This window comes from Choloepus didactylus, chromosome 27 (assembly GCF_015220235.1).
Source record: "Choloepus didactylus isolate mChoDid1 chromosome 27, mChoDid1.pri, whole genome shotgun sequence".
NCBI classification, from domain to species: domain Eukaryota; kingdom Metazoa; phylum Chordata; class Mammalia; order Pilosa; family Megalonychidae; genus Choloepus; species Choloepus didactylus.
Genome location: NC_051333.1, coordinates 17,746,101 through 17,773,503, shown reverse-complemented (window position 1 = coordinate 17,773,503; position 27,403 = coordinate 17,746,101). Strand labels below are relative to the sequence as shown.

At 40.9% G+C, this 27,403-nt stretch overlaps 1 protein-coding gene and 1 pseudogene across 11 annotated transcripts; both read right to left on the bottom strand.

The window, feature by feature from the left end:
- Nucleotides 1-2,047, bottom strand: LOC119521183 (annotated as a pseudogene).
- Nucleotides 31-23,826, bottom strand: ZNF793 (zinc finger protein 793). Of its 11 annotated transcripts, XM_037820270.1 has the most exons (9): nt 23,375-23,557; nt 22,844-22,950; nt 22,343-22,483; nt 17,590-17,725; nt 11,280-11,384; nt 11,088-11,133; nt 8,843-8,978; nt 8,210-8,305; nt 31-4,542 (listed from the first exon to the last, which is right to left on the bottom strand). In XM_037820270.1, the coding sequence occupies exons 6-9, from the start codon at nt 11,100-11,102 to the stop codon at nt 3,560-3,562; spliced, it is 1,230 nt and encodes a 409-aa protein (XP_037676198.1). In that variant the 5' UTR covers nt 11,103-11,133; nt 11,280-11,384; nt 17,590-17,725; nt 22,343-22,483; nt 22,844-22,950; nt 23,375-23,557; the 3' UTR covers nt 31-3,559. The 11 variants fall into 11 exon arrangements, with proteins under 11 accessions (XP_037676198.1, XP_037676197.1, XP_037676203.1 ...); XM_037820269.1 differs by lacking the exons at nt 22,844-22,950; nt 23,375-23,557 and adding an exon at nt 23,746-23,826; XM_037820275.1 differs by adding an exon at nt 8,495-8,629 and having other exon boundaries at nt 31-8,381; nt 8,843-10,139; nt 22,844-23,557.
- Between the last annotated feature and the right edge of the window lie 3,577 nt (nt 23,827-27,403).

Here is a 27,403-nt window from a genome sequence, read left to right as displayed (position 1 = left end):
TTGTTTAATCTATTGATTTTGTTTATGGCATCTTTTGCCATTCAAAAGATCACACTTTTTATGTGTTTTTTTTTTGTTGTTGTTGTTGTTTTTTCTAATATAAATACTTTATTTCAACTAGAAAGGACATTCTCTCAGGGATTTCATAATTGCTTTGACCATATACATTTCTGACAATCTTTATGGACTATGGAATCTGAACAAAGAAACATCTTCTCCATTTACTCCAATTAATTGTTCTTGCATGTAAATTGCTTTCTATTCCCGTATATCCAGAGTGGTGAAATATAAAAGCCAGCCATAAAGCCAAAGGGTGCTCCTGCTGTACAGGAGATGGGCTATACCTGCCATGATCTTGCCTACCTAGTGAAATAGGAAGTGCTCCAAGCCATACTCCTACAAAACTAGAAATTGTAGTGATCTGATGATTATTCTCCCAAATGGATGTAATTCCATTTCTACTGAAAACTCTCAGCCATGCTTTGATGTTTGGTCCTAATAAACATAAACAAGGTACAACAGTAAAAGTAGACAAAACAACTGCAAATAAAGAAGTTTCCCACACCAACTCTATTAGTAGTGCTCCATATAGGATAAAAATTTCATGAAAGGAGAAGCAAGACATAAGAGAGTAGAGACAGTATTTCAAAAAACCTGGTTACCTTGTGTGATAATGAACTTCTTTTAGAGGATGCATTTAGTTTCACTACTAAATATAATATGAGATAGCAGTTACAAAAACAGGACAGACGCACAACCATGTTAAGTTTATTTCCTACATTGAGAAGTTTTCCAAGAACAACGATGGAATGAAGATGCTTAAGATAACTGAAAATATGCACAAAAGATGGGCATACAATAGTCTTTGATATCAGTATCTTTTATGGTGTTTTCTTGGGTTGCTATCTAACTCTCCCATTCATGGAAGTAAGAGAGGCTATTGCCTCCCACCATGAGGTATAACTTGCTGCCTGGACCCTTGATGTAGGCAGAGTTCTATTTATTATTTTTTAAATACCTTTTGTATGTCCTGCGTTGGTAAAGGTAATCTATCCCAAACTCTAGATTGTGCACGCATCTTCCTCAATTTTCTTACAAGAATTTTGTTGTATTTTAAATTTAAGTCTTAAGTCCACCTGGAATTTATTGAGGATAGTTTGTGATGGTCCAATTAATTTTCTTCCACACTGAAAGCCTTTTTAAATAAACTTCTCCTTTGATTTGAGAGTCTACCTTTTCCGTATGCAAAAAAGCTCATATATACTGGGGTCTGTTTTTGGATTTTCCATTCTGTTTCATTGACACATTTATCTATTCCTTTGCCAATACAATATTAATTTGATTAGAAAGGCTGAATAGTATATTTTGTATCTGGTATGGCATTATTTTTATTTTTCATACTTTTCTATTCTCAGGCATTTATTTTTCCATGAACTTTAAGGTCATTTCCATAAGTTAAAAAAAAAAGTCATTGAGACTTAATGTAATTCCATAGGAATTGCATTTAAATTATGAGGTGCTTACTGCAAGTGCAGAGAAAAGCGCTTGATTTCTGGACCTTGTGTCCTTAGAAAATTATTGTTAATTCCACCCAAATTATAAATCTGCTTATTTATTGGTATTCAACCATATCACAAACAAAAAGTGCCAGTTTTACATTCTTTTCCATTGTTTATACCAATTATTTAATTTTCTTTTATTGCCTTCAGTGGAACCTCCAAGACAGTATTTAATAATAACAGAGATAGTGGGCATCCTTATCTCCAATACTATTAAATTCCTGGTTTTTAAAAATGACTTTAGCATAATATTTACTATTGGGGTTTTTGATAAAGAGACTCATCTCTTTACCAAAGAAACACAGTGGTTACCATCTATCACAATTTATATTTTATTATATTAGCAATTGCTGCAAATTCTATTAAATGTCTTGTCAGCATCTGTTGATAGTTCACATGATTATTCTCCTTCAAGCTGATAATTTTATTTATAGATTTCCTATTATTTACCTATCTAGGGAGTTTTGGTATAACTCCTACTTGGTCATCACGGTGCATCATTCTGTATGCAGGTATATTGCTCAATTCTATGTGCTATTATTTTAATTGCAATTTTTGTTTCTAGTCCAAAGAGACATTGACCTGGAGTTTTGTTTTTTCAGATTATATTAAGTTTTGCTGTTAAACTTATTCTAACTTCATAAAAAAAATTGGAGAGCTTAATCTGTGGAGTGAAATAATTTAAATAACACTGGAATTAGCACTTCTTTAATGTTAGATAGAACTAACAATGAAATCACCTGGGCCTGAAGCATTTTTCAATTGTACATCTTTAATCACATCTGAGCTTCTTCAATGATTAATCGTTATATCAAGTTTTCTACTTCTTTTTGCAATTTTCTTTATATTTTGCTAGAAAGACATCTACTTCCTCTGTTTTAAAATATGTGGATCTACAGTTATAAGAGATCTCTTTCATCATTCTTTTAATCATTTCTATATCTGTGACTATGGCTCCTTTCCCATTCTGGATTAGGTATTTTTAAAGGGACGCAAATCTTGAACATGGCAGTTCAAGGAAGGAGGAGGACTTTTTCCAAACAATGGAATGATGAAAAACTTGGGATTTCATGTCTAGGACATTCACAAGGAAATTTACAGGGAAGTAAAATTGATGTCACTGAATTAATTAAAAAAGAAAAAAACAAAAAACAAAGAGAAGAAATTCTCCTTCCTTGGTCTCTGCCTGAAACAGACCCATGGGTCTGATTTATAAGACCCATATAAAGAGCATCCCTTCTATTACTTTTTGTAAGATATTTTAAGCAAGAGTAAGAAAGTAGGAATTAATGCACAATATACAAGGGCCACATTGCTTTTTGTCAAATAGTGAGTGTGTGTGATGAGTAATCAAGTTTGCAATGATTTGCTTTGTTCACCCAATAAGAGCTTGTTAATCTATTCCTTAGCTTTCGGTTTTCAACACAAATAATCATGCTTTAATAATGTGTTTGGCTGACTTAACAAGGCTCAACAACAACTGCTATGACCATTTACATCAGTTACAAAAAGGTGGGGAAAATGTAGCTGGCATAATATGTTAAAGTTACTTTGAAATAGCTGGCCATGTTATTTCCTTTCTTATTGGTTTTTTGTCTTGTTAAGATACCAAAAGACAATGGTATAATTCAGTGTGGAAAACTTTGGTGGATGGCATTCTACATACTATGTGGCATATGTCTGATCCATTTATGTTAAATTCACACAATGCCAAAATACAATTATGCAGCTCATTATGGAATGTACCATGATATATCTCTAAGTCTCTTTACCTATATCTTATATTGTCGTCATTCCATTTAAAATATTTTTAAACTTTCATATGCCAGAATGACCATCTATACACGTCATAAAGTATTTTCTTTAATTTTTTTCTATAAAAATCCGTATCACAATTGGAGCGTGAATTTCCTTATGGTAAAACATTTTGTCCAAATGATGTTGATAAGATTTCTTTTCAGGCTGATTTCCTTGACACACAATGGAACTGGATGTCTTTCTCAAGGCTTTCCCACAATCATTAGGTTTTCATTTCTGTAGGCATTCTTCCTTGCATGAATTTTCTGATGTCTACTGAGATTTGGCTTTTGATAGAAGGCTTTGCCACATTCATCGCATCCATAGGGTTTTTCTCCTGTATGAGTTCTCCAGTGTTTATTGAGGCATGACTTCTGGCTGAAAGATTTCCCACATTCTCTGCAACGATACGGTTTTTCTCCTGTGTGCATTTTTCTATGTACATTGAGGTATGACTTCTCTCCAAATGACTTCCCGCATTCGCTGCACACAAAGGGTCTCTCTCCTGTATGTGTTCTCTGATGTTCTGTGCGGTGTGACTTCTGGGTGAAAGCTTTCCCACAAAAAAAGCATTCAAAGGGCCTTACACCAGTGTGAATTCTCTGGTGTTTAATGAGGGTTGATTTATGTGAAAAGGCTTTCCCACAGTCACTGCATCCATATGGCTTCTCCCCAGTGTGACTTCTCTGATGCCTAATAAATTCAGACTTGTAGCAGAAGGCTTTTCCACACTCACTACAGATGTGGGGTTTCTCTGTAGGTGGAACCCGCTTCCGTTTGTACACAACAGAATTGGTTACTGCTGCTTTACACATGAGTGCTGGGTTATGGCTGAAAGCTCTCTCACACTGATTGCATTCCCAGAGTCTTTCTCCAATAAGTCTTCTATCATGATTCATATGTTGTAACAATTTCCCATAGCCATAAAACTCATCTTGCTTTTTTGAAGAGTTTCTCCTAAAACCAGCCAAGTCTAAATTATATTTCAAACTCTTTCCACATGGGTCCCAATTATTGGGGCTTTGAATTGAAGGAAAAAGATCAGTGCTCAGAATTGATATTTTCCCAACGTTGTCACATTTGTGACTTCTTTCCTTGGGCAATGTGTTCTTGCTGATGAATGTACCTTGCCTCAAAAGCACGCCTTGCTGTCTTCCCCTTGGGACATTAACTTGCCAGATGTCTTCTGGAGAAAGTACAGTGAACCACTCCTTATGAATCTTTCTATTATGATGATTTGGAATAAAACTACTTAAAGAAATGCCCTCAAATTGAAAGAGTACACAGTATATAAAAAGAAAGCCTGAACCATAACCTAAGGCACCAATGCAGGGAAGAGGACTGTATAGGTAGAGAATAGCACAAACAGAATGGAACATGAGTCACAGAGTAGAGAGAAATGATTTTAGAGAAGATAGAATGATATAATAGAAGAGAGGTTGGCAAGCTTTTTCTTAAAAGGGCCAGATAGCCAATATTTTCGGGTTTACGGCTGTAACGTCTCCGTCACAACTACTCAACTCTGTCATCGTAGTAGACAAACAGTCACAGACAATACTTAAACATATGGATGTGGCTGTGTTCCAATTAAATTTTATTTACAAAAACATCCTGTAGGCCATAGTTTACCAATGCCTGTTAGAGATGAAAGGGGTTTAAATGTCATACAGAACCTTGCTACTCAATAAGTAGTTTTGCAAGGAGCAAAATTAGCCTCACCTGGGAACTTGTTAAGCCATGCAGAATCTCAAGCCCCTCTCCAGACCTACTGAATTAGAATCTGCGTTTTAACAAGAAGCCCAGATGATTCTCAACACATTAGAGTTTCACAAGCACTGATACAGCAGTCATCAGGAAGTTTATCAAGATGGGCCAGTTAGTTACAAGACAAATGGCAGAGAGCTCAAAAGGAAACCAGATAAAAAAGTGGGATCAGCAAAGTTAACAAGGACTTAAAGCAGGGGTTCTTGATGAATAGAATTCAGGGGGTTGGTGAACTTGAATAGAAAAAACTTACATCTTTATTTTCACTAAACTCTAATTGCAATTCAGTATTTCCTTTGAGTATATAAATGTAAGCAACAAAATACAGTGCATTAGCAGTTCCTGTAACTTTGTACTAGTTTGTGAATATGGTATTTTTGTGTCAAAAAAGTCACAATATAGCTATTGAAGATTTTTCAAAATTTGGTTACAATTATCTCTACTTTGAGATCATAACAGTTATTAGACTACTAAATCTCATTATTTAATGTCTAAAGATGCACATCTACTACCCTTTCATACATTTTGAAAGTATTTTATGACTGTATTTTCTAACTTATACTATTTTGATCATTACTGTATTTTAATAATTTATTTCCTTGAAATATTATGGATTTTATTTTTTTATATGTTAAAAAAAAGGGAGGTCTAAAGGCTTCACTAGACCTCCTAAGGATCCAAAACAATTGAGAACCCCTGAAATAATTTGGGTCTGATTTTAGATGTTAGTGGAAAGTCAAATGTGGAGAGGAAGATCAACGCCATGTCCCACAGAAAAAAAAAATCAACAAAACCAGGACATAAAGATAGAACAATTAGAAGACTATTAGAATGATAGAAGCAGAAGATTCAAAATAAGCACATGGTAGCAAAGCTCTGGAATGAGAAGCAAGATGGGTGGGGAAGGCATGCCTGTGTGGGAGGGTAGAGGTAACAAAAAGGTGTTGGGATTTAGGGGGATCCAGGCTGACCAGTGTTTGACATACAAAGAGCAGGGTAAGTGAGACATACTTGTGGAGATGATCCACAGGCTGGTAAAATGGGGGGCATGGTGGTGTATGGGGGGCAAAGAGGCCAGTTGTAAGCATCATGTGGTCTCAGAAATAGGTGAGCTGTTTGAGAGAGTTACATCAATTGGAACAACTAAGAGTGGAAAACAGAAATTGCAGCAGCCCTTTGAAAGGAAAAAGCTGAGTTGAATCCAGAAAAACAGAAGATAGAGAACACTTAGAAATGAGGGTAGACTGGATACATTTTTGTGGGATTTGCAGTTACTAAAAAAATTCTTGAAAGGGAGAAAAGAAAAGCAGCTAAGAGTTGCTTTTAGTTACCACAGTTGGGATAGGTTTCTGATCAGCAATGTCAAATGAAGGAGAAACACATCCCAGAGGGCTAGAGGGTAAGGGTACTGGTACTGGATGGAGCCTGAAGATATTCCTTACTTGCTTTATGTCCTTAAACATGTTTCTTAACCTCTCTGTAATGGTTAAATTCATGTGTCATCTTGGCTAGTTCAGGTGTCCAGTTATTTGATCAAACACTGGCCTACTTGTCACTGTGAATGTTCTGTATATGAGATCTACATTACAATCAGTTTGCATCTACACTCAACAAGGGAGATTGTCCTCAGGAATGTGGGTAATTACATCATCTAATTAGTTGGTGCTTTTGAAAGCCAGAACTGAGGGTTTCAGAGGATGCAAGAATTTCTGCCTTAATTTCAACACTGACCCCTGCCAGAATTTCCAGGCAGACAGCTTTTCCTTGGGGAATTTGGACTAAGGACTCAACATCACCTTTATCAGAGTTTCTAGCCTGTGGCTAACCCTATAGAGTTCAGGCTCATCAGCCCTCAAGGTTGCATGAACCAATTCCTTACAATAAATCTCTTATATATGTGTGTGTGTATATATATATGTATGTAAGCATGTATAATCTCTTATAGCTTATTACTAAGATATCTCATATCTTAATATATAATCTCTTACCATAATAGATTAATATATAATCTCTCAAACATATATGCTGTTGGTTCTGTTTCTCTGAAGAACCCTGACTAATATACTGTCTGTGATTGTTTTTTTCCTTTGTAAATGGGATGGTACAGGATAGCTACCGCACAGATGTTGTAAGGGTTAAATGAGATGATATATGTAAAGTGCTCAGAACAGATCCTGGCATTAAGTGTGGGCCAATACTCCTAGTGGTGCTGCCGCTACTACAACTAGTGAAAGGTGATGGTGATAACGTCAAAGATGTCATTTTAGGGAGAAGCATCAAAATGACTTTAATTTTGGGGGGTTTGTATAATACTTAATTCAATTGTGGATTACAACTCAAAGTATAAGTGGCATCAAGAGTTCTGGGAACAGATGGCCCCGACTCTTGTTAATAAGCCCCCTGACTTGCAAAGAGAGCGGAATTTCAGAGGCATCCCTAAGAGGGGGCCTTCGACACTCAGGGTGCCATGGGCATTTTCAGGATATTGTACAAAACTGATGGAGTGGGGCAGTTCAGATGATGAGTATGACGTGGAAGTGGTTAAGACAGGCTCAATTCAGCCATCTCCTCCAGCACTCAGCTGTCCCTGATCACCTTCCGGCCCCAAATGGAGTTCACTGCTTCCTCCTCTGTGATCTGTGACTTAAATCTGAGTGAAATTTGAATTTGAAGAGAGGATGGAAAGTGAGTCTGTGGGTATGGCAAGTCAGGTGGAAAGGAAGAACAGAAAACAGAAAGGAACTAGCAGTGACAGGAGAATCACAATATCCACAAAGAATGCAGATCTCTTAACGCCTGGATGCGAAAGAAAAGGTGTACTGATAACATCAGGAGGAGAAAGACCAAGGATTCTAGAGAAAGGGAGGCGGACCAACCACATGAGGGAGAGGCGAGACTTGAAGTAGAGGAAGGAGGATATGGAGAATGGGATGTATGAGATTGAAGGGTCATCAAGAAAGCTAAGGCTCTCAGAGAAATGTCTCCAGGTGCTTGCAAAGCTCTAAGGCTTTTAAGAACAAGACTCTGAACAAAATTTCAAAGGTGCCAGTCTCCCACAATCCCACTTTTGCTGGATTTCTCACACTCACCCCGACAGTGGCACCCTGGGCACGCCGCCTCACAAATCCATGGGGCCTCTTCCTGCTCCAGTTTGAGGATCACATCTGGTTTGGTGCCTTTATAACCTGTCCCAGGGAAACCATCCAGGCCTTGGGCTGAGCTCCTTGGTCTTCAGGGCCTCTCAAGGGTAAGGACAGGCAGCTTTAGAGGCCGCACAAAAGACATTGTACTTGGGAGGAGACTGTACACACACCTCATTTAGAGCCCAAAAGGAATTAGAAAGCCAGAACCAATGAAATTCAAGTCAAACTTACTGAGGCAGCACAGTTTAAGGGCTAGGAATCAGTCTGTGTAGCCAGACTGCTGAGGTTCAAATCCTGGCTCTGCTGTGAACTAGTTGGGTGGCCCTGGGCAAATTACTTCATCTCTCTATGCCTCAATTTCCAAATCTGTAAAACAGGGTTATTAATAGCACCTACCTCATAAGAGTCTTATGAGGATTAAATGATTTAATATTTTTAAAGTGGCTGAAACAGTGTTTGACACGTAGAAAGTGCTATACAAGTTTTAAATAAATAAATAGGGCACTTCAGAGGCTCTGTAGCTTTTAGCCACTGAGAAAGGAAAGCATAATCTGAATTACATGGCAGAGCTATCCTTACCCACTGAAACAAGGTTGCTGTAGGTTTCCAGCATCACATCCCGGTACAGGGCTCTCTCGGCAGGATTCAGCCGATGCCACTCCTCTTTAGTGAAGCCCACAACCACATCCTTGAATGACACAGATTTTTGCTGAAGCTGAAATGATTAACACTGAGTTATGTGGAAGAATGTTGGCATGTTTTAAACAATGTTCATAGGTCAGAGCTTACCATGGGGATTTAGCTCTCCAGAATGTCTTTTATAATTCTGGCTTTCTGCTATATACAGTAGGTTGAACAAAAATCACATTGGAAATAGCCCACCAATGACTTATACTATGAGCCAAAGACACTGACTTAAGACCTGCTGGTGACTGGCCCAGTGCTGGTTGCTGGGGACAGTTACAGACAACTCCTGACCTCAAGGAGCTCAAGGCCTGCACAGGAAGAGCAATGTATAAAGCCGTCAGGGTTACAGTTGTCACAAGAACTGTGATGACTGGACATCCGGGCTATGGCACATGCACAGAGAAGAGAATGGCTCATTAACTTTTTCAAGGTCTGGTTAGGCTTCAGAGCTCAGGGATACATGGAGCTGAGCCATCTCTGCAGGAAGATGAGGAAACAGCATTCCTCACAGAAGGAGCAGCACAAACAAAGACATGGGGGAATAACCCAGGGTAGTATTTTGCTAATATAATTCATTTCTTCGGTAATCCGATAGCTTTTTAAAAATGCATTTTAAAACTTTTTGTGAGAAGTGATCCAGAAAGGTCCAGGGTACAGAGATGGCTCAGACTTCCTAGTCTAGATGACATAGATTTTCCCTTGTGTCAGTCCCATCCCTCAGAACTGGGGAGGTAGGACCTGCTGGTTTGTGCCACCTTTAGAACTGGGAGATCGGTATTGGGGCTAACACACTACTCCAAGGGAAGCGGTGAGAAACCACTGTAGAAAACCTGTTTCTGCATTTATTACTTATTGCTTCTCATACACCTTTGTATGTCTAAGGATCACCCAGAGCTTGCTAAAACAGTTTCCCAGGTTCCACTCACTGTTTGAGCAGACCTGGAGGGTGGAGCCTGCTATTATGAATTTCTGTATTTCTAACAATCTTCCAGGAGATACCAATGTCTTGAGATGTCCAGGGACCACGCTGTGAGCAGCAGTGCGGCTTAACATCAGTCACAGGAAGGCATCACGGGGAAAAATCTTCAGAAAGAAGTACCTCAACAAGCAAGTCTTCCACTGAAGATACCAATATGCTCCTTCTTCATGGACAATGCAAATCATGGGCTATGTCTGCCTTTTGGCTGGGCTGCCGGGAAGATCAGTTAATGTCTCTGTTGGACTCTCTACTTTATACATCTGTATTCCAACAAAGAATGTCCCTTGAATCACTGCTTATAATATCAAGTTTGGAAATAACCTGAGTGTCCATGAATGGGGGACTAGGTAATTCAATCATATTCTCTGCCTGTGATGGAGTATTATGTCACTGGTAAGAAGAATGGTGTGTCTGTATGTGTATGAGGCTGGGGGGAGGGGGGGCGTATTTGGAAGCTCTGTATTTTCTGCATGGTTTTTCTGTAAACCAATAACTTCTCTAGTTTAAAAAAGAGAGAGAGAGAATGATGTGGCTCCAAATACTAACATGGAAAATCTCTAGGACAATTGGAGAGAAAAAAAAGGTAGCGCAGCATAAGATAAGAATCCCACCAGAGCATCTATGTGTAGAGAGGAGGCTGTAGTGTTTCACCAAGATGTTCCTGGGGGACCAAGGCACTCATTCTCCCAGCTGCTGCAGCTAGAGACCCCCTCTGAGAACTCCCCATCCCAAAGTTACTTCTCCTCCCTGAGGCATCAGCCTACAACCACTGACTGGTTGATTTCAGAATTCAAAGGTCTCCTTGCCTCCATTCAGGACATCACTGAAGGCCACCCCATCTCCAGAGGATCTTCTAATTCCAACTGAGGTCCCTTTTCAACAATTTCCTACGCCTAATCCTGCTTTCCTTTACTTCCTTGCAGGTGTTATTCTCATAGCCCCACTAGTAAATCTGTTGTATGCCAGTCTCCATCTCAGAGTCAATTTTCCTGAGAACCCAGCCTATGAAACAATTTTTTTAAGGACAGTTTTTCCAAATTGGGTGGCTAAGATACTTATTTTCACTATGTATTTTTTTTTTGTTTTTGTACTTCTTGATTTTTAAAATCTCTTTCCCCTTCAATAAAACAAGAACTCCAATAAATGTCACACACTCACCTGGTGCTCAATCATTTTCTGATGTTCTTGGAAAAAGAGCTGAGACCTGTGAAAATAGAGATCAGGAGGAAGATGATGGAGAAAGAACAGAGAACAGAGCTGTGAGGCCTGTCTTACAACTCACAAATTCCAATGCACATATTGACCACAAACCCAGGCTATAAATCACTGCAGGTAGAAGAGAAACGGTACCTTTAGAGCATAGCTTCAGAGGGCACACTGAATTTTCCACTCAATTCAGAATGTGGACACACAAAACAGACTTTCCAGGATGTAAAAGCTGCTACCAAGGAAGACCTGAAAATTATTAAAAAGTCAAAAATCCTTAACCACATGCAAAAAAACAAAACAAAACAAAAAACAAAACAAAACAAAAGGACCCTATCTCACACCACTTACAAAAATTAACTCAAAATTGGATCAGTTCAATGGAATTGAGAGTTCAGAAATAGACCCTCAGATCTATGGTTAACTGATTTTTGACAAGGTCCCCAAATCCACTAAACAGGGACAGAATAATCTTTTCAATAAATGGTATTGGGAGAACTGGATACCCATATTAAAAGGAATGAAAGAGGACCCCCACCTCACACCCTATACCAAAATTAACTCAAAGAAGATCAAAGATCTAAATGCTAGTGCAATAGAACTCCTAGAATAAAATATAGGTAAACATCTTCAAGACTAGTGATAGGAGAGAGCTTCTTAGACCTTACACCAAAACCACAAGGAACAAAGGAAAAATAGATAAATGTGACCTCAAGATTGAATACTTCTAAGCTTCAAAAGACTTTGTCAAAAGGGCGAGAAGGCAGCCAACTCAATGGAAGAAAATATTTGGTAACCACATATCTGACACAGGTTTGATATCCAGAATATTATAAAGAAATTCTACAACTCAACAATAAAAAGACGAACAACCCAATAATAAAATAAACAGAAGGCATGAATAGACATTTCTCCAAAGAGGAAATACAAGTGGTTAAAAAGCACAAGAAAAGATGCTCATCTTCACTAGCTATTAGAGAAATTCAAATCAAAACCACAATGAGATATCTCACACCTATTAGAATGGCCGCTATTAAACAAACAGGAAACTACAAGTTTTGGGAAGGATATGGAGAAATAGGGTCACTTATTCACTGCTGGTAGGAATATAAAATGGTACAGCCGCTATGGAAGACAGTTTGGCAGTTCTTCAGAAAACTAAATATTGAGTTTCCCTAAGAGCTGGCAATCCCATACTCAGTATATACCCAGAAGATCTGAAAGCAGGGACACGATTAGACATTTACACACCAATGTTCACAGCAACATTATTCACAATTGCCAAAAAGATGGAAACAATCCAAGTGTCTATCAACCAATGAATGGATAAAAAATTATGGTATATACATATGATGGAATATTACTCAGCAGTAAGAAGGAATGAATCCTGAAGCACATGACAACCTGGATGAACCCTGAGGACATAATGCTGAGTGAAATAAGTCAGACCCAAAAAGGACAAATACTGTATGATTTCACTAATATTAATTAATTAGAACATGTAAACTCATAAAACTTAGAATAAAAAATAGTTAAGAAATAGACTGAGGCTAGAGAATGGGGAGTGATTACCAATGTGTACAGAATTGTTATCAGGATTGAACTTAAACATATGGAAATGGATAGAGGTGATGGTAGCTTGCTATTGGGATTATAAGTAATAGTGCTGAATTGCAGGTGAATATGGTTAAAAGGGGTTGTTTAGAGTCATGTATGTCATCAGAAGGAAAGCTAGAGGTTAAAATATGGGATTGTAAACATGGTGAACATGTGGTGGATGATTATGATTAATAGTACAAATATATATAAGTTCTTTCATGAACTAGTACAAATGTATGGCACTTGTACAAAGATTTAATAATAGAGTGGTATATGGGGCTAAAAGTACCTATTGCAAACTACTGACTATAGTTATCACTAATATCTTAATATTCTTTCATCAACAGTAACAAATATACCACACCAATTCTAGATGCCAATAATAGGGGGGATAAGAGGTTTGGGGTGTTTGGGATTTTCTTTTTTTATGTCTATTTGTTATTTTTCTTTTTGGAGTAATGAAAATGTTCTAAAATTGTGATGATGACTGCACAACTAGGTAATGATACTGTGAGACTCTGACTGTATAATTTGGATGGATTATATGGTATGTGAATATATCTCAATAAAATTTGAAGTTTAAAAAAATGTATCAGTGACCAAAATATAAGAACTAAAACTATAAAACTCTTAGAAGAAAACATATACTTTTAGTGGTTAAAATGGGAAATTTCATGCTCTATATGTTAGAACAATAAAAAATTTTTAAAAAGCCCCACAGGAAATAAAATATCAAGAGCTTTAAAACTTAAATAATTTGACCCAAGTACATAATGGACAACGGCTTCTGTAACTGTTCTGTAAAGATTACACAGAACTCAAAGCAAGGTCAAATGACTCTATAACATTAGTAAAATATACTCAAACTATGGTCACAAATAACTACTATGAGGCTAAACCTTGTTATTCATTCAGTGGTTTATTAAGTGTTGCCATTAAATAATAATTTTCAACAGATGAAAACAACTTGTTATTTTAAATCAAGATATTTAATTAATGCAGTCACAGTATGATTTAAATTGTAAATCACAGAGTGTAAGATAAATAAGATATTTAAGAGTATAAATAAATACTTTATGAGGTACGTGAATGTTTACTGTTAGAATTGTATTAAAATTATCCATGGGACAACTCATGCTTTTTAAAATTGTCTTTTGTTGCTGTTCTCACTGAAGTGCCACAGAGAGAGAGAGAGAGAGAGGGAGGAGACATACTTAGCAAATGTGTCTTCAGTTAGGTGAAGGGTACACAGGAGCCCACGGTAATATTCTTGCAAATTTCCATATAAAATGATCAATTAAAAAAAAGCTACAGCAGGTCTATAGATCTTGCTGGCACCACCATTCTGAGAATCTTGGGACTTTTCTGCCTCTTGCTCAGAATGAAGGTGGCAGAAATGACAGGGCCAGCAGTGTCGAGAACGGGCTGGCAAGAATGAGGGGACGGAAGGGAGTGCCCTGCCCACCCGGCACGCAGCGGGGAGTCCACCGTCTCTCCACACAGGCCTCTCTCAGAAAAGGACTGACTGTCCTCCAAGGACAGATGAGGGGGAAGGCAGGGGAAGAGACAGACGTCTCCAAGTCCATCAAGACCTGTTTATAAAGCACTTCTAATGCAGGAGTGTGTGCAGGAAGCCCCCGAACGACTCCGCCACCTCAGCCTTGGATTCCTCCACTGAGTCACCGGCCCTCTTTCGGCCTCGGGGTCCTTTCTGGTAAAACGGTAATGATGGTGCTGCCTTTCTGGGGCTCCCTGCAGATTCAGTGAGATAATGCACGTGAAGCACCTAGCACAGTGCCTGGCCAGGATATCGAGCTGTGATCACGTCGTGGTTCTCAGTGTCAGATAAGGACGGAACTGAACCCCCTGGGCAGGCCTAAGGATCAGCCCCCAGCCTTGAAGGAGGCACCACAACCTTTTTTCGACTTTAAAATCTGATGATCAACTGAGAGGAGCTAAGATGGTGGCATAGAGAGAAGTGGAAGCCAGTTACTCCCCCCTGGAATAATTCATAAATGACAGAAAAATTAGTAAATAACCTGGAATAACTGCGGGGAGACAAATGTGACTGTCCACTCATCATACACCAACCCGAATTGGGAGGAATGCCCGATATCGCAGCATAAAATCCGTAACTAAAAACTGTGGACTAAAAGCCAAGAGCCCCCGCCCCCCCTCATGGAAGTCTCCCGTGCTACAGCACAGAACTCTCTGAGCAAGCAAGTGTATCTCAGCCCAGCTCCAAGTGGAGTTTTAATATTAACCGCTCAATACAGACTGCAAATCCCCAACAAGCAGACAGAGGCTTTTGGTGACGACTGACCTTTGGAGAATCAGGGGACATATCTGTCTCAGGATGGGGAGCCCAGATGATCGGGTGCTATCTCTGGCTGACAGGTGTATCTGGGAGCTTTCTGTCCCTTTCTCTCTCTGTCAACCTGGGTGGCTCAGTGGAGAAAGCCTCAGCCGTTTTCAGCTTGCAGTGCTTTGCAGTGCCATTTTAAAATCGCAGCACTCTGACCAGCAGAGTCAGAGAAACAAAGAATCTATTTATATGCAAATGACCTCTCTCTAGGGGGCATAGCTTCCCAAGAGGACAGAGGAGGGGCCCAGCTCTACTACCTGCCTTCCATACAGAACCAGACCCCAGAGCCTGGGGAAAGAGAGCCGCGGGCCACACCCCCCTACACCAGCCCGTGACAGGCTGACAGGCACCACCTGCTGGGCAGAAAAGCACAGGGTGTGTCAATCCTCTAAGACACACCATCAGGGAAACCAGATACTGAATATTTCCTCCTTCTGTGACCTGAGCTTGCTTTCGTCTGGGAAAACCTGATTGGGGTGGCCTAGGAGATCAGATGCCTAGACAACAGAAAACTACAACCTACCCTAAGAAAAACAAAGTTATGGCCCAGTCAAAGGAACAAACTTACACTTCAATTGAGATACAGGAATTTAAACAACTAATGCTAAATCAATTCAAAAGTTTAGAGAAGAGATGGCAAAAGATAACACTGGGCACATGTAAGACAGAAATCGAAAGGTCAAAAAACAACTGGCAGAATCTACGGAAATGAAAGGCACAACACAAGAGATGAAAGACACAATGGAAACGTACCATAGTAGATCTCAGGAGGCAGAAGAAAACACTCAGGAACTGGAGAACAAAATACCTGAAAGCCTACATGCAAAGGAGCAGATGGAGAAAAGCATGGAAAAATATGAGCAACGTCTCCAGGAACTTAAGGATGATATGAAATACAAGAATGTACATATCATTGGTGTCCCAGAAGGAGAAGAGACGGGAAAAGGGGCAGAAGCAATAATAGAGGAAATAATCAATGAAAATTTCCCATCTCTTATGAAAGATACAAAATTACAGATCCAAGAAGCACAGCGTACTCCAAACAGAATAGATCTGAATAGGCCTACACCAAGACAGTTAATAATCAGATTATCAAATGTCAAAGACAAAGAGAGAATCCTGAAAGCAGCAAGAAAAAAGCGATCCATCACATACAAAGGAAACTTAATAAGACTATGTATGTGCAGATTTCTCAGCAGAAACCATGGAGGCAAGAAGGAAATGGTTTATGTTCAAAAATTAATTTTGGTGATGAATGCACAACTATATAATGGTACTGTGAACAAGTGAATGTACGCTTTGTATGACTGCATGGTATGTGAATATATCTCAAATAAAATGAATTTAAAAAAAACCAAAAAAAAAAAAAAAAAACCTTGGTGGGTCTCTTGGGCTCCTTGGAGTGGCCCCAAGGCCCTGCAGGTGCTGGTGGTGGCAGCCATCTTCCTCTCCTCCTACTAAATCCATTTTTCTTATTAAAATCTTAAAAAAAAAAAATAGTTCCACTCTCCACTCCCCAGAGTATTTAGTACACATTTGTCGGTTTTCTCTTAAAAAAAAAAAAATAGCAAGAAGGAAGTGTTGTGATATATTTAAGATACTGACAGAGAAAAACCACCAACCAAAAATCCTATATCCAGCAAAACTGTCCTTCAAATATGAGGGAGAGCTTAAAATATTTTCCAACAAACAGACAATGAGAGACTTTGTGAACAAGACACCCGCCCTACTGGAAATACTAAAGGGAGCACTACAGGGTGATAGAAGACAGGAGTGTGAGGTTTGGAACATAATTTGGGGAGATGGTAGCACAGCAATGTATGTTCTTCCATAAACAGTAACAAATGTACTATACCAATACTACGAGTCAACAATAGAGGGGGGGTGATTAGGGATATGGGAGGATTTGAGTTTCCTTTTCTTTTCTTTTTTTGGCTTCTTTGTCTTTATTTCTTGTCTGGAGTAATGAAAAGATTCTAAAAATTGAACAAAAATTAATTGTGGTGATGGATGCACAGATATATGAGGGTTTCGGGGGCAACTGATTTTACACTTTGGATCTTTGGATAATTGTATGGTACGTGAACAATCTCAATAAAAATTAAAATTAAAAAGAAAAAAAAAAGAATGAGGGGATGATTTGGCCACACCCCATATTATAAGATAGCAGAATGCACTGGGCTGGGACCAATGTCTCCTCCCCTGAGCAAACGTGCCCATCACACCTGCAGTGAGGCCCTGGCCCCTTTCTTGCCTGCTCCTCACTCCTATTTCTCTAGATTTTGGGGCCAACCCCGTTTCCACCACACAACCACGGAGGGCCCCTGGAAGGAGTGATACCCCCAAGATGGGTCTTACTCAACTTCTGGCCAAGGGATGACACTATTTCCTGTTACCTGGGAGTCTTTGGGTTCACCTGCAGCTCTGGCAAAAGGATCTTTTACCTGACCTGACAGGTCCTCAGAGCTCCATCTCTCACCCATAACTCACCTTCAGCTGCAGCCCCTGGCAGAGTCTTCGGTAGATGTAACCAAGGTCCCGTGACCCTGAAGGCTAGCAGAAGCTGAAGGGTGTTGCCGTCCAGCAAGGTGGCAGGATCCAAGGGTCTGCAGGACACCCAGGGAACCTGAAAAAAGCAGACTCCATGGTGAGAGTCATCCAACCATCTCTCTCCAAACACTTCCTGGGGCCTCTGGTGAAGGAGCCTGCAGAGGACTATGCAGGAGACAGACAAGTGAGGCTCTGCTCTGGGTTTGCAGCGGGGGAAACTTCTGGAAAGATCCTGAGCCTAGGAGTGACACAGACACAAGTTTGAAGCCAATCTCTTCCTCTACTTGACTGAGGCAATCTAGGCCTGACATTTTATCTCTCTAGACCTCAGTTTCCTCATGTGAAAATAGGGAGAGGCCACTGAACACAGCCTCAGGAGCAAGATAGCATGGGTTCAAAAACCCAGGTTCTGCCACTTACTGGCGTGTGATCTTCAATGAGTTACCAAGTTGCTATGTGCCTCAGTTTCTCCATCAGTAAAATGGGGATAACAGTATCTCCTCACAAGACTGTTATGTGGATTAAATTCATTAATACATGTAAAGTTCTATGTGCCAAACATGTAGAAAGCACAGTATAAAAGTCTACCATTATTACTCTTTTCCTAGCTGGAATTTAATGGGTGCTCACCAAGTAACATGCTAAGTAAATCCATGGATGGCATCATTGGGTCCTCACTGCAATGCAGAGGTTGGTGGTTTTAATTCTGCCTTTTAACCAATGAGAAACAGAAGCAGAGGTAGATTGGGGGACACGTCTGATTTCTCAGCTGAGGAGCTGGAACATGAGTGGAGATTACCTGGCTGCAGGTCCTGCCTTTAATTTCAACAGTTCATCCAGAACTGCAGCCAGAATTAAGAGACTCCGATTGAAAATGCCCTGCTGCAATCAGGGGGAACAATTGTGAGCATTTACCATGTGCCTGGTACGGTGCTGGGCACTCTGCATGCAAGAGCTCACTTCACCCTCCCAGCAGCTTTGCAGGGGCTGGGGCAGGGGGCTTCTTATCCCCATTCTGCGGAGGAATTAACTGAGGCTCGGAGAAGTCGTATAATGTCAGACCAGGACACCAGGTTTGCCAGACCTACAAGTGCAGTTTTTTTAAAGCTCAATGACTCCTTTCCCTGGCAGCTCATGTGAAATATTAACTGTTCTCCCTGCCACCATGGGCACATGCAGGATCCCAGAGATGGGCATCTGGACATTTCTAGGTCTGGACACCACCACGTACACAGCCAGGGATGAAGGCGCACACACTGACTCCTGGCTAGACCGCCCCTCCCCAGTGGAAATAGGGACCCCCAAGGCTGAGTCACCTAGAGTCATAAAGCCTCCAGAGGCACTGGGTCACCACTTCCTCCCCCAAAAAGAACATCCAGGTTTCCAGCCCTCCCTCAGCTGTTACTACTGCCTGCCCCTTGGCACCTCTCCAGGCCATACCCTTTCTTCTCCACATAGGTCTCTGACCCCTGAACCTTGGTCTCCAGCCTCCTGTGGGTTCACACATGACATCACCTCTCATTGTGAGGGAAAAGGCCACTGTGAAGACAGCCCTGCAGGGAGCTGGGCCTGGAGCTAAGCATTCACCTGCTCCAGGAAGGCCCTGGCAGACCAGGATTGCAGGGTGTAAACAGTAGAGAAAATGCCCAGCTGCAGTGATCTCCTGGGGAAGTATCAAAGGGACTGCTTTGGTCCCCAGAAGGGACTCTTAGGACACTCTCTGGCTGCTTCCAGGGGACTGGGCCTTCCATCTCCTCAGTGGGGATGGACCAGAGCCCGGTTTACTTGCCCACAATAGGAGTGCACATGTGCATGTAGACATCTAAAGCTACAAAAAAATCGCTTCAAGATGATCAATTTATCTTTTGAATACAAATATGAGGACCTTAAATAAAATAGTTCTTTTATATGTATTCCAGGAATCACACATAATAATTCTGGAAAAAGAGGAAAACAAAAATAAGTTCAAAATTAATAACAAACATCAAGTAATCTAACAGCCAGACATAACCACTGTAACACAGTGTGCGTGTATATATTTTTGAAGTAAAATGGGATCATGCTGGATATATTTTGTAATTGCTATTTTTTTCATTCAATAAGCTATAGTACATACCTTTCTGTGAGTGTAAATACCCATCTAAAAGCACATTCTGTATATATCACAAGAAAAAGAAAATAAATTCCCATTATAATAGCAATAAGACACATCTATAAAATATCTAGGAATCTGGTTACCCAAAATTTTGCAGATGCCATGTGAAGAAAACCTGACACCACTGACAAGTGATCAAAGAGAACATCAACAACACTGGGGCACATCAAAATCACACTAAGGGTGCACTAAGAAGAACATAACATCACGTCTGTGACATCCCTGTCAAAAATGCAGAACCCAAATCAATCAGGAGTATCAGACACACCCAAATTGAGAAAGAGATTTACAAAATATTCTTCAACATGTCAAGGTCATGAAGTCAAGGAAAGGCTGAAGAACTGTTCCAGCTTGAACAGTTCTAATGAACAGATTAACGAGTCTGAACAGACTAAAGAAACATAACAGCTCAATGTAGTGAGGGATCCTGGACTGGACTGTTTTGCTATAAACACCATCTGGGACAACCATGTCCAGCTCATTCCATTCTCCTCCTGGTTGAATAGCAAAGGGTGCAAACACCTTGGTTTCTCTGTTCCCATCTCGAGGCTCCACTTAGCACATATTTGCAGACTCATATTTGCAAGATCTAAATTTAAGGCACTATGTTAAAAAATAATAATGAAGCTTGCTTTTTTTTTTTAAACATGAAATGACAGGCTGCTTGAGATTTGCTTTAAGATTATCTTGGTTGGAGGAGCATGTGAATTCATACTGCTCAGAGTTGAAGCTGGGTAATGGGTATATAGACCTTCATTTTATTACTATTTTCTTAGCTTTTGTGTGTGGCTGAAATTATCCTAAAAATTCCTGGCCTCCTGGGTCCTTAGACCACTGGACTCCATTCAGAGGTTAGTAAAGGTGGAGAGCAGGTGCTCTTACCCCCTCAGAATAAAGCTGCTCCTGTGGAGGGTGATTTCCCATCCCCTCTGACTAATGGGACGGGGCAGTGTCATTAACAGGACACTGAGGCTGAGTCTACCCCAAACCCTCAGGGTCCAGTTCACTGTGCACATTTTTGGCCTCCTGAGGGAATTACAGAAAACAGGCAATCTCAGACGGTCAAGGCAGGACTTATGTCCTGGTATTTGTCTGTTTTCAGAATTTCAGAGAAAACTTCCCCATGGTATAAATGCTTTAGTTGCAGATTATTTATACAATTCCATTTAATTCAAGTTCAAAAATAGGCAAAACGAATCCATTGTATCAGACCCAGATTACCTCTGAGGTGGTGACAGGTACTGGGAAAGATTTGAGGACACCTTCTGGGTGCTAGAAATTATCTACATCTTGACCTAGGTAGTGGTTACATGGTTTTCTGTAGGTAAAAATTCATTGAGCTATACCCTTAAGATGAGCACACTTGACTATATGTGCGTTATACCTCAGTTTGGGGGAGGGGGTATTTAATGATCTGGAATAATCTTTGTTGTATGAATGAAATGAAATAATCTAGATTCAAATTACGAAGTTTTTTCAGTCAGAGTCACATCCTGCCCCCTTTCTCCCCCCACATAGGGATGTTCCATTTAATTAAGAGTTTGAAAACAGGCAAAGCTATGTAGTTATTTTAGATTATTTGTTTTTCTTATTCCTTTGTTTGGATATGGTTTATTAATTTTCTTGGGGTATGGTAGGAACATGTTGGAAGCAAAGTAGTTATTTTAGGTTATTTGTTTTCCTTAATCCTTTGCTTCGTTTTGTTTGAAATGTGGTGGGCGGTTTTTTTTGATGTTGTTTGTTTGTTTTAATTTTTTGATAAATAAAGGTTAAAAAAAAAACAGGCAAAACTAACCTGTGATACTAGAAGTTGGGAGAATGGTAACCCTTGGGAGAGTGGTGACTGGGAGGGAGCATTACTGGGGCTTCAAGGTGCTACAATGTTCTGATATGAGTGTGTTACCCAGGGGCATTCCCTTTGTGACATTTTATTGGGCTCTCTATATATGTACAAGCCCAAGCTCTTTACCCAGGCACAAGGCTTCTGGATGCAAAGCAACTATCTGTCTTTAATTCTGGGGAACTGAAAAATAGGAACTGTCTGCACTGAAACCTGAACTTGACCTGAAAGATGTTACCTGCCTTAGCTCTTCAAAAACCATGGGCATTATGCGTTGTCTGAAACACAATTAACAGTTAAAATATTCTTTCTGCATTATACCCTCGATTTTGGCTAATGGTCAAAATCTTATTTGTAATTTTGTCTCAGCCCATCTTAATGACTGTAATTTCAGTGAAGGGCAATTTCCAAAAGTAACTTTAAGTTTTATTTTTGTGTTGTTGTAGTTTTGTCTTTACTGATTCATTCGACCAGGACAACAGAAGGAACCAATTCATGGAAGGCAAATGTGCCATGCCTAAAAAATACAGGACAAGGCTAAAAGACTTTTAGAGCACTTTCACATCTAAGTCTATTTTCTTTTCTTTACAAAATTTATTTTTAAGTTGAGCCTAGATAAAAATATTTTCCAAAAGCGCTCTGATTTAGCTTTTTCAGCCAAATCTTTTTAGATACTTACTCAGTAAGAAGATACTTACTCAGTAAACTCTTCGTTTTCTAACCACAGGCAAGATCCTACTCATCCCAGCTGCCATGGAGTTGGAACGGATTTCCAGAAACCAGGATCACTCCTGGAATGCTGTCACAGATGGAAATGTCATTATCTCTGTCAGAAAGAACTGTGAAGGAAAAACAGGAAAAACAGGCATTAGCCCCTGACAAGAGCAAACAAGTCCACATCCTTACTTGTTACTTTAGATAAGTTTAACACTCACTTCTTTCAAAGCACTTTTATTACTGTGGGGAACAATAAAAGGGTAGGGGGGTGAGAGTTACACCAATAGTTCCAAAGAGTGTTTTGAGGTGGGCCTTGGTTGTGAGGAACTGGAACATATTGGCTGCATGTCAGGTGCAGAGTTTTAATCTGGGTGAATGTGTTCCGTTATGCAGTCAAATCCTTGACTCTCCCATCCCCAACCTAAGATTTTCACAAGCTTCCTGAATACCAACTCCCATAAGCCTCCGAATCGTAGACTTACACAGTGTCTCCAATGACAGGCCCCCAATCTCCAACTCCCATAGGTCCTTGCAGTCAATGATACAGAAATATGTTCAGACCTTGCCATCAAAGACCACTGGTCCATGACTACAAAAGTGCATTAATCCAATCTGACTGCCAAGCATAACTCCACAGATCTCCAATCATGAAACCACAGTGATCTTCAATATCCTGATGACCCGTGATCAGCTGCCGACTCCCACAGTCCCACTACTCCCCCACAATTCCCATCCCTGACTCCCACTGATTCCTCCATTCCCCAGTCCCTGACCTACAAAAGTCCTCCCAACACCTCTGATCTTCCCATCGATGATCTACAGGAAGTTTGGATCACTGATGGCCCAGAGCATCTCTCCAAACATTGATCCCCACCATCCCTCATCAATGAACCCCAAAGTTTCCACAATCACCAATTCCAGTATCCAAACTATGACGACTCACAGATCTTAGCCCCCGTACCAATCACTGGCCTCTAACGCTGTTCAAATCTCTAGCGTATAAAGACCCCCACCTGGCCTGAGACCACAGAAGATCAGCAATAATCGACCCCTCGCATCCTGACAATCAAGAAATTTCAAAGAACCCTCATTTAATGATTCCCACTTAATCCCAATCCATCTTCTCCAGAAAGCCCCTGCCACTGGCTCCCTCAGACCTCCTCCCGCCACCACATATCACCCAGAAGGCTCAGACGTCCGACCACTTAACCCCTCAGTCCCCTCGTCACTGACCCTTACGGGCACCCATGAATGAAACATTCGGGCCACCGTAGTCGCCGGCCACCATCCGGCTTCCCAGTGTTTGACCATACAGGCCCTTCCCATTTACCCTGGATCCGCGGGCCCACAACCCGAAATTGATTGCCCTACCAAGCTGTCTTACCGCAGCATCAGCTCTTCCCATCCCGAATGGCCCGTGCGCAGAATCAGTTGCGAATTTGAGGTTGTCAGCCCACCCGGCAGCCATCCAAAGAACAGGATTGTGGGTTCTCTGAGCGTTAACGGGAAGTATGATGGCCGCGCCCACCTGATCACTTTCTTGAGGGCGGCCATGTTCACAACACATCCGTACAGCGGATTTCTCGGCCCATTAGAGACCAGGAGATTACACTATTTTAGGGCGGGAAGAAGCATGTGCCTCTGGACCCCTAAACCCTGCACGCCTCCGCTGCACTTTCCCAAAATTTCAGAAGCCTGACCCCGAAGCCGGGCTTCTTTGGTCTTCAGCAGCCAAGACAGTGAAATAAGATGGCCGCGCACATTTATACTGCTTTTTTACGTATAATGGGCGCCGCCATCTCCTAGGAGGAGCCACCCTACAGGCAGAGAGTAACTTTTTGTGGATAGGGTATAGGAGATGGAAAGCAGAGAAAGCACTCGCTCTATTCTTAGGGGACCAGAGGCAGCCTGAGGAAGGGGCATGGCCCACGGAAAGGTCGGGACCTCGAGGAAGGGGTGGGGCCGCCACAGCGGCAGGGTACGAAGTTATCAAAAGCAACTGTAGCAAGTAAGCCCCTTGAGTGTAACATCCACGAAAACAGAGGCTGTCTTGGGTGGCTTGCCCCACACACAGACCCCGAGACAAAAATGTCAGTGCAAGCAATTTATTTGGCAGATACGTGAGGGGGAAATGATCGTCCCAGTATAAGGATGGAAACCTAGGATGCGTCAATGAGCTGATTACCTCTGTCTGCAAAGGGAGTTCAAGCATCTGGTGATTGTGTCGAAACCACCTGACACTTGTCCCACCCAAGGGCTGCGGGAGTTTACGTATTTATACACCAGCTCCCATTCCTCATTAGTTGAAGGCTACTTCAGGGGCGTTAAAGCTTTTACCATTTCCAGCCTGACGCATGGGCAGGTCTCAGAGAATAGTTGGTGCCTGCAGTAAGAAACCAGCCATCTGCACAAGGGAATGGTGAGTGCCAAGGGGAATTGTAAGGGTACGGATGAACACCATTCCTTAGAGTCCTGCCTTGAATACAACGGAGAGAAGTGCTCTGCACATCACAGCTATTGGAACAACTAAAGAAATGGTTGCCTTTCCTGTGAAAATAACTTCTAATAAAGCCCTAATTCCAATTGGTTGTCATACCAATTGGTATGATAGCCAACCCACACTTTTGCTACCAATGGTCCCTACGTCTGGGTATAAACACCCTTTGCATTGAAATCACTCCTCCCACACCAGAGTTGGTCTTTGAGACCAAAAAAATACAGAAGAATTGATGGCAAGTTGCTGCAGAGATTAGGTTTTAAAAGAAACCTTGGCTTCCATCTTGGAGTGCTCTCGCTCTCTTTCATCACTTGCTGTAGGTGAAATTAGTTCCCATCTCATGATGACACTGAGGCAGCCCATATAGCAAGGACTTGAGGTCTTCCTATAACCAAGTGGGTCATCTTGGAAGTAGAACCTCCAGCCTCAGTCAAGCCTTCAGATGAAAACAATCCTGGCCGATAATTTGGTTGAGGCCACATGAGAGACTTAATCAGAAACACCCAACTAGCCACTCCCAGATTCTTGAAATTCTCAGGACATTTCAAGAACATTTATCTCATAATTCTCAGAAATTGGGTGAGTAGCTTGTTGTTTTAAGCTGCTGAATTTGGAGTAATTTGTTACGTAGTAATAAATAACTATGATGATGTAGTAAAAAATAGGGTATCAAAATTCAATCAATTTCCAGACACAGCTTCCAGCACCAACTGCAAACACTTCAGTAACTCAACTCAATTCAATTCTGACTCTCACTACCCTGAGCTAGGCCAGACTCCACAGGTTAAGGGCAACCATCTACAAAACTGCCTTTCAGGGACCTCACAAGTTCAGGTTTCAGGCCACCTGCACTCTGACCAACTGGATACAAATTTGGGGGTTTCCACCACCCCCTCAGGTTCGATAATTCTCTGGAATGACCCATAGAAGTCTCTGAAAGTGCTATATTTACAATCATAGTTTTATTATAATAAAAGGTATACAAATAAAAAGCCAGAAGAAGATATGCACAGGGTGAGGTCTGGGGGGAACCTCAAAGGAAAGCTTCCGTGTTCTCTCCAAGTGGAGTCAGAACATGTTGCCCTCCTGGCACAGAGAAGTATTTTCTCAATCAAGGAAGCTTTGAATATCTCAAGTTTATAAGGGGTTCCAGTACATAGGTATGATTGATAGAATCAATGCCCAGGTGGTTGAACTCAATCTGCACCCTCCTCCCTTCCCATAAGTCAGGGAGGTGGGGTGATAATGAGGAAGCTCAAATTCCCCTGTTCTCTTGGTTGGGCTTTCTATTGCAGCCAGCCCCCACCCTAAGTCTGCAGGTGTGGCTGGCCATGCCCTGCAACAATCAAATGTGGTCCTGAGCCCAGCATGAATAAGAAAAGATGTTTCTATCACAGGAAATTACAAAGATTCAGAAGTTGCTTCCCCAGGAATTGGGGACAAAAGTCCAGCCAAGATTTTCATTACACCACAGGTAAAAATGCTGTAATTGACACCTCTGGATGCCTTAAACAAATTCCTAAACTTGTGATATTGCTCTATCAGATCAGAAGGGTATCATTAGCAGTTTCTTCTTTTCCTGCATGATGGAAAAATTGAAGGCTTATGGCTCTGCTAGATGTTTTATTTTAACAAGAGCTTAAGAGTCTTGCCACATTTGAATTAATACAAGTGGTTTATGTGACAAAGTTTTGAAGTGATTTTGAAGTAATTAATAAAAATGACCATTTATGGAGTGCTTGTTACATCATTCTAGGACCAGACTGATGGAGCACTAACAACCAGCAAATTTCAGTCATAAAGGCAGAAGGAAAGAGAGCCTTGGTGGGTATCACAATGGGAATTAAAGGTCAGGCTCAGAAATGATACTTGTCATTTCCTTTACTACTTATTGGATGGTCACATGGGCACCCAATCACATGATGAGCAGAAATGCAATCTTACATGAGCCCAGAATGGGGAGAGCTAGAAATATTTAGGAAACAACATTAAAGACTACCACAAACACTGTGAGGAGAGTGGTACTGTTATGGATTGAATTGTGTCCTGCTCAGAAGATGTGGTCCCCACCCCAACACCAAAAAAAATATGTTCAAGACCTAACCCCAGATTCTGTGAATGTGATCCTATTTAGAAATGGGATTTTTGAAGATTTCAGTTAAGATGAAGCTATTCCAGTTTGCTAATGCTGCCCATTATGCAAAATACCAGAAATGGATTGGCTTTTATAAAGGGGTTTATTTGGTTACACAGTTACAGTCTTAAGGCCATAAAGTGTCCAAGGTAACACATCAACAATCAGGTACCTTCACTGTAGGATGGCCAATGGCCTCCAAAAACTTCTGTTAGCTGGGAAGACACTTGGCTGGCATCTGCTTGCTCCCAGGTTGCATTTCAAAATGGCATTCTCCAAAATGTCTGCATCAGCTTCCAACGGCCATCTTCAAAATGTCTGTCTCAGCTACAGCTCCTCTCTCAGCTCCTGTGTGTTCTTCAAAGTATCCATCTTGTCTGTAGCAAGCTCGCTCCTTCTGTCTGAGCTTAT

What these genes read in the sequence shown, in the direction of transcription:
- ZNF793 (XM_037820269.1), bottom strand. An exon ending in CAGCAACCTTGTTTCAGTGG is followed by an intron (nt 8,306 to 8,842) that starts GTAAGGATAGCT and finishes TCCCTGGGACAG; the next exon opens with GTTATAAAGGCACCAAACCA. An exon ending in CCCAGGGTGCCACTGTCGGG is followed by an intron (nt 4,543 to 8,209) that starts GTGAGTGTGAGA and finishes TACTTTCTCCAG; the next exon opens with AAGACATCTGGCAAGTTAAT.